At 34.2% G+C, this 15,353-nt stretch overlaps 1 protein-coding gene across 1 annotated transcript; it reads right to left on the bottom strand.

The window, feature by feature from the left end:
- Positions 1-28: 28 nt before the first annotated feature.
- LOC105172458 (pleiotropic drug resistance protein 3) lies at positions 29-8,450 on the bottom strand. The gene is made up of 24 exons (XM_011093892.3): positions 7,870-8,450; positions 7,669-7,792; positions 7,171-7,256; positions 6,980-7,064; positions 6,218-6,377; positions 6,049-6,125; positions 5,745-5,798; positions 5,562-5,652; positions 5,167-5,468; positions 4,801-5,082; positions 4,404-4,717; positions 4,163-4,323; positions 3,821-3,924; positions 3,579-3,732; positions 3,358-3,498; positions 3,202-3,275; positions 2,758-3,090; positions 2,371-2,661; positions 2,176-2,259; positions 1,934-2,067; positions 1,364-1,591; positions 980-1,151; positions 550-804; positions 29-405 (listed from the first exon to the last, which is right to left on the bottom strand). The coding sequence occupies exons 1-24, from the start codon at positions 8,241-8,243 to the stop codon at positions 139-141; spliced, it is 4,347 nt and encodes a 1,448-aa protein (XP_011092194.1). The 5' UTR covers positions 8,244-8,450; the 3' UTR covers positions 29-138.
- Positions 8,451-15,353: the final 6,903 nt, after the last annotated feature.

The raw sequence follows: 15,353 nt of genomic DNA, 5'->3' as shown, positions 1-15,353 counted from the left end.
AACATTCGCCCAATAATTAGCATTACTGTTTAAGAGAGCTTTTCACTCTACAGCAGAAGATGAAATAAATGTATACAACGGATCAAATCAAATCTGAATGCAAAATAAGTTGGTGACATACACATTTTGCTACAATCTCTACCTCTTTTGAAAGTTCAATTTGCTAATGCAAAATGTAAAGATAGAAGCAAAGAGAATAGGGAACATAATCAACATTACAGCAACAAGAGGTAACCTATCATGCCGATATCCAAAATAGTCGTTCAGAAAGGCCGACACTGTTTTGGTCTGTCCAAACACTACAATTTGCTTTCCTACGTCTCCAAACTGTGAAGTGAGCATGGCATTTAGCGACCAAGAAGTCGGCATCACATAGTAAAACCAGACCCACCACTTGGGAATTTGCTGTAAGTGAGGGAGACACTCTGTTAGTAATTGTTGGGATGACAAACAGAAGTAGGGCTTGCAGAAATAAGAAAACAAGATCAAATGCAATATATACTTCATGCAATTTGAATACCATATGTGCTTATAAAAAGAAGTACTTACCTTACTAGGAATCAAGAATCCAGAAAACAGATTGAGCAGTGTGTAAACGCCAGACTGTGAAATGGCAGCTATCATGAAGCTTGGGGTTATGGCGATCAACATCATCCCGAGATAAGTGAAGTATAGCAGCGTACATAGCATAGTATAGAAGTACCAAAACACTTTAGGCGCTGACCATTCATATCCGATCATCGGATATGTGATGACTGTGAAGGCAAGTGTTTGTGCCAAGAGATATGGGATCTCTACTATCACCTGCAAAATCGAAAGATGCACTCTTGAGCTACTACAACATATACATAAGAATGAAGAACTGTAAGTTTGTTCATCACATAGGTTGTTTCAACTCTCTTGTTTTTGTCATATTTTCTCTTTATCTGAAGTTGCAGATAATTCAAAGAAGATGGAAGAGTACAAAAGCATGGCCTACCTGAGCAGTTGAATAAGCCCACGGAGCATACATTCCAGAAAACTTTTCTCTATAGAAAACAGTTCGCTCTATGTTGACATACGCAAGAATTGACGAGGCGTTGTTTATGCCACAGAAGAGCGTTGAACTATACATCGAACCAAGCAGAGTGAACAGACTCTGCTGATTATGTCTATGAATACAGAAGATGAAAAGCAGCGTGTTAGAGATGTTAAATATACGATTCACGTCTTTAAACTTTTAGATGAGTTGGTCATTCAACACGGCATAAAAATGGCTAAACAAACTTGTTATCGAACTAAATATAAATAACATATATATATATATATGTATATATTTGTATATTCAGACATTATAAATCTTTTATGATAGTAATGTGCTTACATTTTCTTCGCTTGACCCCAGAAAAGGAGGCCGTAGAGTAAAGAGGCGAAGAGCATATGAAGTGATCGCATCAAGTTGTATGAAGGACTTCTCCAGTAAGACCAGTGCTGCTTCCAAAGGCAGGTTTTGAACTGAACCCAACCATTTTGCGAGTAGCGGGTAGGGAAATGCAGATCTTTTGAACCAGGAGCTGGTTTGCTCAGCTTTCTCACCAGTTCCTTGTTGCTCCTTTAAGCATTTCAACAAAAAAAAAAAAAAATGAATCAGAATCCTGCCTAGAAACAGAGGGCAATATATATGCAATGAGTGAATCTTGACCATGTTAAGGTTTAAGTTTGACTATGGTTAATCAATATTTATTATAGTCCTTTGCCATAGCCACAGCATTTGTCATGGCTAGCTAGCGAATGTTTTGTCCTTGCATACTAAATCAAAGGCCAATAACCATTGCATGACTATGGTTAGTTGCTATTCACCATAATTTCTCAAATTTTGGTCTTAGTAATTTGTGATGACAAAATATCATATTTCTTGTAGTAAAGGAGGAAAGGAGTTGGGCGTCGAACTTACTCGTGCAGGGCTGAATTCTTGTAAATCTCGGCAAAGTCTATGCCAAGTTCAGCTTCTGAAGAAGTGGAACTGACCTCCAACATCCATGTAGCTGGATTATAGTTATCTTTGATTCTTGGCACACCGGAGATGCTCTATTACAAAAGTTAAAAATGCAGAGTTGAATAAGCTCTAATCTGTTAAAGAAAAACAAAAAAAGATGTGCCCCTGACAGATGTATCCATTGCATTTGGAAGACGCACCTCAAAATATTCTATCACTTTAGAGGAGTACCGCCCTAATGGTCCGCAGTAGATCATGCGGCCGCCAGCTTTCAGGAGTACTAACTGTTGTTCAAAGGACCGTTAGACATATATTTGACGACATATATAAACGACAAGAGCCATCTTATGTTTATCCTTAATCAACCAAGATGACTCATTGTAGTCATGCATTACCTCATCAAATGCTTCAAATATGTCGATACTCGGTTGATGTATGGTGCAAACAATGGTTCTCCCAGTATTCGCCACATTCTTTACTGCTCGCATAACGATTGCAGCTGCTCTGGCATCCAGCCCAGTTGTCGGCTCGTCCATAAAGATAATTGACGGGTTAGCAACAAGCTCCACAGCTATCGTGAGACGTTTGCGTTGCTCAGTCGATAGGCCACTGACACCAGGCAAGCCCACTAATGCATCTTTTATTCCATCAAGCTCAATTGTTTCAAGAACTTCTTTTACAAACTCCTATATATGAGATTGCAGTAGAGAATTAAACTTGTGCTAATGGAGAATAGGCTTAAAAGTAGGTAGAAATATGAATCTTGAGGATATTGTTCATACGTATTTCGTCTTTGTATCGATATGTGGATGAAGACGTAGCCAAGCAGAAAAGATGACCGATTCCTCAACTGTTATTTGAGGTGAATGTATGTCAGTTTGTTCACAGTAACCTGAAATGCGAGCAAACGTGCTTTGAACTTTAGGGTAGCCTCCAATTCTGATTTCTCCTTCGACAATTCCACTGGTCTTTCTACCGGAAAGTACATCAAGAAGAGTTGTTTTCCCTGCTCCGCTTACGCCCATTAGTGCTGTGAGCACACCGGGCCTGAACGCACCGGTGATATCACATAGAAGCTGAAGCCTGTCCTGTGTGAAACCGCGCTCTTTCATCGCCTGAAACGGGATCAGGAAACAAAGTGGACCATGTAACTTAGTTCTGCTGTTTTCTTAATATACTAAACTATGTAAAAAGATTGAAATGAAGTTGCTGGTTTCCATGTTTACCGCGGGGGTTTCAACGTAATATTGCACCTCTTGAAACACAATGCTTAGTGGTTCAAAGGGTAAGACCATTTTGTCTGCAACACACCAGAAACACCCTCAAACATCAGACTAACTCTCATATATTCTCAAGAAACAAATGTAAGGACAATATCTTACCTGTATTAGATTTTGAAGTGGTATTAGGAGGAGAAACCTTCGAGGTTTGTTCTTCTGTCTTCTGAGCTTCATCGTCCTGCTCTTTACTTCCTTGTAGTTGGGAGAGCTTTTCGCTTGAAATAATAACGCGAGAACCAGGAGCTGGCACATTGTCAATATAGTTATTTTGATTGTTCGAACAATAATTGCATGACATACAATTAGACCACTGATGTTCTTACGTTTCGAGAAAGTTAAGGCCAATGCAAATCCAACATTCAGAAGCATTGTTATTCCGAACAAGGCTCCAATTGATATCCAGAAGTATTCTCCAGCAAAGTCTAGACCGCGGTTTTCAAGTGTTTGATGTCCTATAGTTGTATTTCCAGGCAGCTCCTTCACACATACAAGAAACGCAGACGTTATGATCAACGTTAATTCTTGATCTTGATGGTAATGATGTTAAATATATGCGCATACTCACCTTTTGCCATCTTGGAGCGAGGAATTCATTCACTGCAAATCCTATCTCCCCATACGACAGCGGAGAAACCCAAAATGCCCATTTTAACCAAGCGGGCATCGATGCTGCAAGAAGACATTACTCCATGAGCACCCCGTCAAAGTATAGGGGGCGTTTGCAAGAGTTGTACTAAAAGTTATGAATATTTGAAAACAAAAGTGAAAAGTGGAAAAAAGTTGAATGTTGGAACGTTTATACGTATTTCAATTTATATTCAACAAAAGGTGATAAGCATTTAAATTAAGCTATTGCAAGCGCTCTTGTAATCTATTAAAAGTTAAAGCAGACATGAAAGCTACTCACGTCTCGGGATCATGAAGCCACTGAACAACAATGCAAACAATAATGCCACACTACCGGCTGTTGCAGATGCAACCAGGCCTCGGAAGACAGATGCCAAGAAACGAAACAAAGATATCGAAGCCAAATGCACAAAAAATACCAACAGCATTTGCCGGAAAAACCTGAAACAATGATGATTCTTGGTCATATGGAAACATGAAGTATTCAACTTGCTGAGTAGTATATAGAAGGTGGCACCAACCTTCCAGCCTCCGGGCTGTACCCAATAGTGTAATAAGTGACGGACGTCCACACCACGGCCGCCAACAATGAGAGAGGAATCTTGATAATGGCATTCGGGATAGCAAATGCCCAGGCTGGATAGAAGAACAAGTCTCTCTGTTTGTAGAAAACTTCAAGTCTTGCAACTGTCATTGAGAGTTCGGGTATTCCATCTATTAGAAGAATGACGAGAGTGTAAAACAGAGCTCCCATGTAATTATTGGCGTGGATAAGATCAACGTGCATCTGCGTCCTCAAGAACACTGTCATAGCAACAAATGCAATGAAGAGAACCTGGAAACAGAGTGATCTTTTCATACACAGTTGAAATCTAACGAGGAATTGATGATACTGCCAGGGATGATAACTACACTGACCTGAAAGGCTTTGAATACATAAATGAAAGAATTCCTCTTCATGAGAAGATTTTCTCTTGACATACAGGCCTTAAATAGAGTCCACTTAGGAAGAGAATACTTGCTGAAACAAATGGCACTCTTGTGGCTCATGGACTTATCAAATGGCGACGAGAGGTCCTCAGAGAGCTTCTTCCCTTGAGGAGACTCCGTAAATTTCCTTGCAAATGTATCTAGAGAGACGTAACGATAGGATTTCTGAGTGTCATGCCAGTACTGTTCTTGATCTTTTCTAGAGATAACCTGGTAAAGGTGAGCAATCATTAACTACTTCGACTTAGAAGACAAGAAATCAAGAATATGATTGCAGTCTGGTTATGTACTTGCCTCCTGGAGAAAATCAGCCACTCCTTTCCTTTCAGGGCACTTAAATCCGCAGCTACTGAAAAATTCTAAAACATCGCTTCGTGGTCCATGATAGACTATTTTACCTTCTCCCATCAACATAATGTCGTCAAAGAGATCAAACGTTTCTGGTGCTGGCTGGAGAAGTGAAACGAGTATTGTAGCATCTGTGATGTGGGCTAGTTGTTGAAGGCAAGAAATAATCTGATACGTGGTCGAGCTGTCGAGGCCATTTGAGATTTCATCCATAAAGAAAGCTTTTGTCGGCCCAACAAGCATCTCGGCTGCACATAATATGTTCAGTAATAAAATCTTCTAACCTACAAACCTATGCACTGAAGCTCTTAGTTGTCAGCAATCAATGCATTAAGAATTACCTGTTGTCAGTCTCTTCTTCTGGCCTCCTGAGATGCCTCTTCTCATTGCATCGCCAAAGATTGTGTCGGCACAGATATCAAGGCCAAGAATCTAAAAATGTCAAAGAGTACGTAAATTGTTGGCCAGGTACTCTATTACAAGATACTAGAATGAACTGATAATTGCATTTAAGAAGAAAATACCTTCAATATGTAGTCTGTCTGAAGCGTTGTCTTTTGTCCTTCCACAGAAATTGCCTGCACAAATTAGCGTGTTAGTACAGTAATCCTGCAAAAGATTAAGCCCGTGTATAAGCATTTAAGAGCTGCACTTTGCTCAGGCTGCTTTAAACGGGCTCTGAAAAATCTTATAAGATGTTTTGAAAAGCTTATAAGCTACCGCAAACAACCTCTTACTAAAGTTGAATCAAGATCCACTTTAAGTTTGCATGTATAATCACATTTGCATTGTACAAAGGAAAGTCAGAATGTAAGGAACTAAAAGTACCTTCATGTAAGTATCAACATCAGGATCAGGGACGATTTTGGCTTCTTTCTCCCGTCTGCTAACCTCGGCCATAATATCTTTAGAAAAAGAGAGCACATCAAGCTCATTACTACGTAAACAGTTTCTAAAGATACGAATTTTTTAAATTTCTATGTATGAAATGACGTACCTGCTCTGCTACCAATTCCCTGACAATGAGCTGAAAAATCGAGCGTTTCCCTGACAGTCATTTCCGGGATGTGCACATCATGTTGGCTGATGTAAGCCGAAGTTTTCTGTGCTACAAACTCCTCCAGTTTATATCCATTGTATGAAATCTCACCAGTAACCTGTGAAAGAGGAAAAAGGAATTCTCTTCCTGTGTTATTTACACTACTTAGCTCCAATTACTGAAAAGAACAGGGAAAAACTATATAAAGTTGAAAAAAAGGCGGATGCATTTTGGGATTGTTTGGATGGATAAACGTAGTGCTTAAAGTATGCAGTTTGACGTGGAACTTCAAACAGGCTATAAGTTTTGATTCGGGAAGAGTTATAGGCCAATGTACCTATGCACACGACGGTATTTTTCAGGAGAATCTAGCCCCTCATAATCATCACTATTGTTGTGAGGGGCCAGCGTTCATCTCAAAATTCCATCATTTTGACTATTATCCGAATGTTTACTGGAATTTTGTTATTTTTTAGCAAACTTTATTCATTTTTCAAAGTTTCCATTTAGGCATAATGTATATCATGTTATTGCTTGTATGTGAGGTATTTTTGGACCGAACCGGAGACGAACTTTTCGATTTATTTCCTCGAATTTAATTGCTTCTGCTCCATCAGAACAAAAGTGAAACGAGTCTCGCTTCTATATGAGCTAATCTTTCAGGTACGATCACATAGATTCCGCATTTCAAACGTAATAAATAAAAAAACGGAAAGGCACCTTGAGTGATTTGTCCAAGTTCCCTGATAGAGCTTTCAACAGTGTAGTCTTCCCACACCCTGGAGGACCAAGTAATAGGGTAATTCTGCCATTAGAAAACCTTTAGTCAGATACAAGATAAAGCATACTGCGTACTGTATACTGTTTGAGGACTATGTTTTCGTTAGTCGAAAGCGTCTGCTGCTATGTACCTTCCAGGCCTAATGACACCACTAACGTCCTTAATGATGTGGATGTGGGCATCTTGTGATGGTAAACCAGGCAGCCGGGTGACGGTCTGTTTGCAAAAATTGCATTCGTTATTCATGATATGCAAAGAAACACAAGCAAGTTAATGTACATCTAATGATCTTTGTCCATTTGATTTCTTCCTTCCTTGAAACGAAGAAATCATGTCATGTGCGCTAAGAGATATTCAGATGAACTATCGGACAATACACCTAATTCCAGGTAGTTACATAGGTTGTATTTGGCCAAAATTGTACACTAAACTTGTCCGGTGGAACACAGAATTCATTGTGTATTAACTTATATTTATTTGTCTTGCACCGTCACAAAATCCAAAACCAAATTACATACTAAAAACTCGAAAAGCCACAGACACGTCTCGGTCCTCTCTCTCTCTATCTCCTAAAACCAAAGAAAAACACCATAAAAACACGATGAGTCTGTTATGGCACGATGCATACCGAAAGCATGCTTTTCAGAGTATTCCAGAGAGTCGGAAGGGGCTTCCCTTCGACGACCTGACACTCAGCTTCTACACGCAGATTGGCGTATCTGACCTCAATCGTGGGAAGCTTTACACCAACTCTGTAGGCAAAACATTGAATCTTTCATTACAAGAAAACAATCACTGGACTAATCCAGACAAGGACAAGATTTCATACTTATCAATTCTTCTCCTCATTTTATGCAACAGCTTCAAGTTGTCATGTTCAATATGTCTAATTAGCCTCTCTATGAACATATGCTTCTCAGGGCCACCAAGCTTAGTAACATCAACCACCTTCTTCCCTTCATTCCCACCATTTTCATCGAACAACGAAGATCTCAGCCTGTTGTAAGTCGGCAGCCTCTCGACTGCAGCCCACTGTGAGATAACCTCGTCATCAAGATCATTAGTCCTAGCCGATGAACTTAAAGCCGAATTGCTACGAAAGAACGATGCACTCTGCCGGAACGACGACCTCAAGCTCCTTCCAATCTCTGCTAGCTCAATCCTGACCGCCTCGATTTCGTCCGTCCCTATCAACTGAGCCATTCCTGCTTGGTTTCAGCAGCAGACCTGCACCATATGCATAAAATTTTTCTTCTGTCTTTGGCTTCCCTTTTCTCCTATTGAGATCTGCTCAGAGTCAGACGACTATATCTTGATGAGCTAAGGCATTGCATCAGTCTCAATGTTCTTGAAAAACGGCATGTAAGATCACAACTGGATTTCCTGTTAAATAATATGCACGTATTAAATAACTTTGAATTTCAAAACTCAGCCGCAGATCATGCTTCTTTTTATATTATTACACCGCTATGACTTTTTTTTCACATTAAAGTCAGTTGACTATTGATGAGTTGCTTCCGCGTGCAGAAATTCCGTTCGACCGTTTTATGATGCTGTCATGCGTTCCATATCGATTGACAACAAAGGTCACGTGGCTTATAAGTTTCAAAACATCGCCTCTACATCCAGCCATCTTCAAGACGAAAATGTAAAATTATGTAAAATTAGAGCGAACAATAACTTGAACACTAGAGAACTGATGGCATTGCACGATGCACATTTTTAATTAATTTGGCAATTCTGCATATTCTAATTATTTTGTTATTTAATTGAGCGTCAAACTAGGGGGCTTTATACTTAAGTAATGTATATAACATGGAGCTATTATTTCAATTTTATAGACTTGGATTGGATTTTTTTAATTCTAAATAATGTAAGGGAAAATTACATTTTATGTGCCATAACTTTAACTTTTTTGCGCTTTTGATCCTATTATTTTTTAACTCACCACATTCCATTCCATAACTTCAAGAAATTTGTAGTTTTAGTCCCAAGCCTCAGCGGAGAGCTCTTGCAATTCACGTGTTATTTTCGTCATAAATTTTGATGAAGTTAAGAATTGGAACTAGAACTACAAATTTTTTTTTGGAATTATCGGATACAATGTAGTAAGTTAAAAAATAATGGGATCGAAATCATAAAATTGACTAATTTGTGGGACGTAAAATGTAATTTTTCAATCCTGTTACACATTCAATTCAACTTGACATATATAGGCTACGTATATAAAGACTTTTCCTGAAAATAACCAGAATTGAAGATGCAATCGGACTTGAAATAAAAAATTCAATCCGATAACGACAATTGAAGTAAAAAATCCGTCGGGATATTCTAATTTGATGTTCCGTTTATATTTTATTTCATCTTCAGTGTACGCTAAGTGTGTATATAAAATATTGTTTTTAAATACAAATATCTCTTACACTACAGAAACAGATCATGACAGAAGCTCATATAATTTTATTTTCTATGATAATTTTACATTTAACTCAATATGTTAAATTATACTTTTATTTGATATATTATGTAAACATCACATAATGACATATGTGATTAAAATATTGTATCTTATCTTTAACCTTAACATTTATAGGAATAGGAAAAGGAGAAAATTACAGATTCCAGTTATTACAAAACCAAAAATACAAATCGACTGAAAGTTTAATGTTTTTCCAATTATGTAGCTAAAACTCCCTATTTAAGATGACACTGATGATTCATCTAGTGATATTGATGGTCGGCTTATGATTCAATTTAGATAGCCGTACTGTGACTTGTTCCATGAAAAATGTAAGGTAAGGAATGAGTTGTATACTCAATAAGTATAATCAATCTATATATATATATATATACGTATGCAACAAGTCAAGTAAGATGCAATCACACTAACCAACAGATGTTCCTCATATAGCAATAGCAGATGTAAGAAACAACACATGTCCGCAATCATAACTCAACCGACAACATAATATTTGACATTGTCGTTTATTTTTGTTAGGGCCCTGCTTAACCAAACTGAAGTGCATCACTCAATGGTCTTGCCGACTATCATCACCTCAATCACACTATCTCATTCTTTATTTTTTTTCCCTCAATATCTCATAGCACACAGCTTGTATGACACCCCATCCTGAATGATACCACACAACACACAGCTTGTATGATATGTCACATCATCTCCGTCGATCAATGACAGCCCACAACTTGTAATTGATGATATCATCATAAGCCATTGCAGTATGCTCCCAAGTTAGGTAAGCCATCTTTTTATTTCAATTCACAATATCACATCATTAACTTCATCATTCAATTTTATTTAATAATTATTTTCTCGTCAAAAACTTCTCATTGATTTCATTTAACAATTAATTATACGATCACATAATCATTCATTTGACTTCTGTACAGCATAACCACAAATAAGCACATAATAACAATTTTAGAGATATCCAGGTAATCCAGTCAAATAGTCAACATCCTTAATCAAATATATATACAACCAATATATATATATATATATATAAACCCAATTAATTGTATTTACCTCAAATGTCAAATGATTACAGTAATACAAATGGCTGCACAATCTTCTACTTTATCGTTACGTCCTATAATACATATAATCAATAAATAACTATCATAAATTCTTAATAAAATATTAAATAAAATTCATAACTTTTATTTTAATATTTTTCTTTATATCAAAATTTAAACTTCCGCTCTATTTTTTTCGTAAATAACTAAATCTTCTAAACTTCTCAGTCAAATATTTAATTTATCGACTAACTCATAAGAATTCATTTTATCAAATCCCTCATATCTTTATAACTACCGTTCTTAATAATATTTCTAACCTAAATTATTATAAAAATGATCGTATTTCCTTTTGAAAGCCAAGTGTATTTTTTAAATATAATATCCTAATATTTCTTAAATATAGTTTTCGAATATTTTTATAAATTTTCTATCAATTTCTCACTATTATAGAATTTGATTAAACACCAATACATACAATTAAGTATTTGGTCAATAGGCCGATGGAATTAAGTAAATTAATTTATGACAATGACTAAATTCAACAAACTTAATAATTTAATTAACCAAATAGAATATTCTTAAGTCAAACTCATAAAATTTTTCGATTAACTATTATATCAAAAAATATAAACTATATTTAACAAATTAACTAATCAAATAATATAATTATATAAATTAAAATCAGAAATTCCATACCTCTTTCCGCGAGTGTGTACAGATTTGTGTGCGTGTGTTTGTGTGAATAGTGTCTTGCAAAATATATATATATATATATATATATATATATGTGTGTGAGGTGGTGGGAAGTGACTGCACATGTCACTTTCCATCCATTTCCTATTTTTTTATTCTATTATTTTTTAATTTAATTTTAGAAAAATTTCAAAATAACTACTATGCTTTTCTAATTTCTTAATTTATATAATTTACTCCCGAATATTATAATAACTCCAATTAACTCCATTCAAATTATAATATATTCGAATTTCACCGTATAATTTATTTGTAATTACATTCAAATTTCTTAATAGCTACCAATTAATCTCTCAACTATATATAAAATTCTTTGGGCGTCACAATTATTGTTTTTAAAAGGGAGTCGTATGTGTGTTAGATAGTCTAACAGGATATGGAACATGTGGTGTATACTTTTTATTTAGGCTCGTAAATGGGTGAATAATATCCACTCATATAAGAAAAAGGTAGATTATTGATTGCTAAAATATATATAGATCACCAGCAAGTGCACTAGCTATCGAGTAGTAAAATACACAGAGTTTCCACTAGAATTTAAATGCAATAATTACTACAACTATAACTAATGTACGATTATTTGAATGATCATGAATCAAGTAATAGGTTAACTAGTGACATAAATGTCGTATGGGTCAACTGTTTCTACTTACCTGAACTAGCAGCAAATTTAGAGCTAGTTTTTTGAGTTATGAGTTTTGAGTTCTGAGCTAAATGTTAGAGCTAGAACAAAAAGTTAGTTATGAAAAATAATTACGTAGTTCGTAGATGGTAACTACTTTATTTTTGTTGAATTTTTTAAAAAAATATAGAAATAAATTAAAAAAATTATAAAAAAATCAAGGATGCGTAAAATAAATAATTTATAGACATATTAGTCCATACAATTAATTTAGAAAGTGCTAAAAATTATATATAATATATAATTCAAAAGGACATTTTGATCATTTCACCCCAAGAATTGAATGAAAATGTAATGAAATGAGCTCGTTGTTAGATGAACAATAGAATTAGCGGGTTATTTGTAATTTCCAAATGACGATAAGGTACTTATAATTATGTCAAACATAAGGAAAAATGACTGTAATTTACCCTAAAATAATAATAATCATATGTTCATACGCGTACATCATATTGCATGTGTAGAAGACCACACCCTACCCTAAAAATAATAAAACTAAATATATAGGAATGACAACAGATGAGTTTGCCAGACCAGGACCGGGGCCCACCCCAGACCCGTTGAGTTGGGACCATTAGACCCAATTATGAATTTTAATAATATTAAAAATATATATTTTAAAAATAATGCTATCTGAACTTTATAAATACGAGAAAATAATATTATTATAAGATTAATTTTTTTTCTTATAAATTTATATATGCATATTTTAAACTCTAAAATTAGAACTCTCAAGATATATGTTACTTATGTATGCATTAAAACATGCATAAAAGAATTTAAAATCATATTTTAATTCATAAAAGTATTATATTTATGTACTATATGTAAATATAAACAAAATAAACAATTTTCTTTTCAAATATTATAAAATATATAAAAAATATTAAAAAAATCGGGTCTGGATTTAAACCACCAAAATCCAATTACAGCTAAAAACCTGTCAGGAATCCCATGCCATCCCTAAAATTTAATTACTGGATAGAGGGTGGGGTTTTAGACCCCTAAAATACCTATAGGTATATTGGTATATCGAATACCATAAAATCTCTATTTAGCTACATTAATCGAAAATAATTGAATTTATAAATTTTGAATAAATCAATCAACTAGGTTTACTTAATATATAAAAATTATTAAAATTTTGTATAATTATTATTTTATTATATATATTTTTTTCTTTATTGATACTTTAGTCAATTTGTCGAAAAATTTCATCTTTGTTTTCGTAGTACCTTTAAATGAACATTTTCTTTAATAAAAATTAATTAAAACTTATCTTGATAGTTTGAAGAATAAAAATAATACAAATGAAATATAGATTAGTTAAACTCGATTAATATACGGTATACACAAAATCAATTCAACAAAACTCGTGGAAAGATTACTATAGGTCCATCGTTAGAATAAAATCAAGATCATTATTTAAATTTTAATTATAATCAATTCAAATCATCGAATAATTAATGTTTATTTTAATTATCGATCAAAAGCTCATTAATTAAAATTAATAAATTAATTTAGTAACATATTTTTGTAATATCATTACGAAAAATTAACACAAATAAAATAGTATTTATTAGGACAAGTTGAATTATCCCTCACATTAGTACTTTTAAAGTGACTATTTGCAAATATGAAAAATAATTTTTCGGACATTAATGTCCGAATTTTACTTTTACATATATTTCTATTAGGGTGAATAGCAATTTGTTCCCCTGTGATATTAAAAATGAGCACATTACCCCCCTATGAAAAAATATAGTAATTTACCTCCCTATATTTTTTAAAATGAAGCAATTTACCTCCTTATATAGGGAGGTAGATTGCTTCATTATAAAATCATAGGGGGTAAATTGTTGTATTTTGAAAAATATAGGGAGGTAAATCGCTATTTATTTTTCACAAGGAGGTAATTTGCTCATTTGCAATATCACAAGGGGGTTGCTTGCATTTTTCCCTATTTCTATTATTTAACTTTTGAGAAGCAGAAGTAGGCTCCAAACACTCTTGTACTTTATTGAAGAGCTCCCGTTGGGAAAACTAATGGTTCGGATACAAAACTTTTTTATAAGAGATTTTGTATTCGAACATTTATTACAAGAATTATAATATTTAATTATAATTTATTGTCATGGTTAATAATAAATAATTATAACAAATAGTTATTAATTATGATCACGCAAAGATTGTTGGCCGCTTGCGAGAGTGACTAAAATTTTTTGCCATGGCAAAATATTTTATCATGACTTTTAGCTGCGACAGAAAGCCAGTTTTTGGTATATATATTTTATTTTATCGAATTAATAATAATTATTTATCACGATTTTAAGTCACAGTCATTAATATTATAGGTAATAATATTCATTTTTTCCTAGTGATTGGATGTGTTGGGCGTGGGTGTAAAACCAAAAAATTAGTCAAGAGCTGACAATCAACTTCAAAAAATTATGGTACTTTTTTATTTATTTAAATAAAGTTATTTATTTTTAATTCACATATTCAAATTAAATCACATCATATAACAAGCAAATATTAATATATTTTTTATGTAGTCAAACATCCCACGTATTGGTCGCATACAAGAAGCTTGAGCCGCTTATAAACCTTAATAACTTCTCTTACTAGCGAGACGTCTTTTCATGATAAAATCATGAGGCTGATCCATATAAAATCAGAGTGGACAATACTTCACGCAACGGATCACCAATCCAACCGCAAGTTTCATCGTTTTTGATAAATCAAGAGAGAAACTTATGTGTGTATGTGTGTTTTTTTTATTTATATAATATATAAAAATAAGTTAAGACATGGTGAACCGTGCGTTTTGTAAGAACATAGACAAACAAGCAGATGATGCATGTTTTTGGCTGTTTGATGGACAATGAAAACAAATAAAACCATACAATCGTGCAGACCCTTCTCGTATTGCATAAAATATGGAACCCTGCGTGGGCACATGTTCCAAACAGCAATGTAATTGAGCTTAACTTAGACCATTTCAACCAGTAACGTATTGTTTCATTGATAAGATTGAGACGTAAGAATTAAAAAATTATGAATTCGAATAAATAGAATATTGGTGTTGGATTGTAGCTTAATTTTTGAAGACGTCTCTCACGGGTTTATATATGTAGTAAATTACGATGAGTTTTTATGAGGTTTGGTATAATTATTTTTTATCTCATTTGTTGTTTGAGAATTTGTCAATATCCTCTCTGATATTTGATAAAACTATGTAATATGTGAACGAATTGTTGTAATTGTCAATTTTATCGTTGCTGTTATTTTAAAAAAATAATAAAAAATTATAAACGAAATGGGCAGGTGGATGAAAAAAT

The sequence above is a fragment of the Sesamum indicum genome, linkage group LG10, assembly GCF_026168435.1.
Source record: "Sesamum indicum cultivar Baizhima isolate 11 linkage group LG10, ASM2616843v1, whole genome shotgun sequence".
NCBI lineage: Eukaryota > Viridiplantae > Streptophyta > Magnoliopsida > Lamiales > Pedaliaceae > Sesamum > Sesamum indicum.
This window is presented reverse-complemented; position numbering and strand designations above follow the sequence as displayed.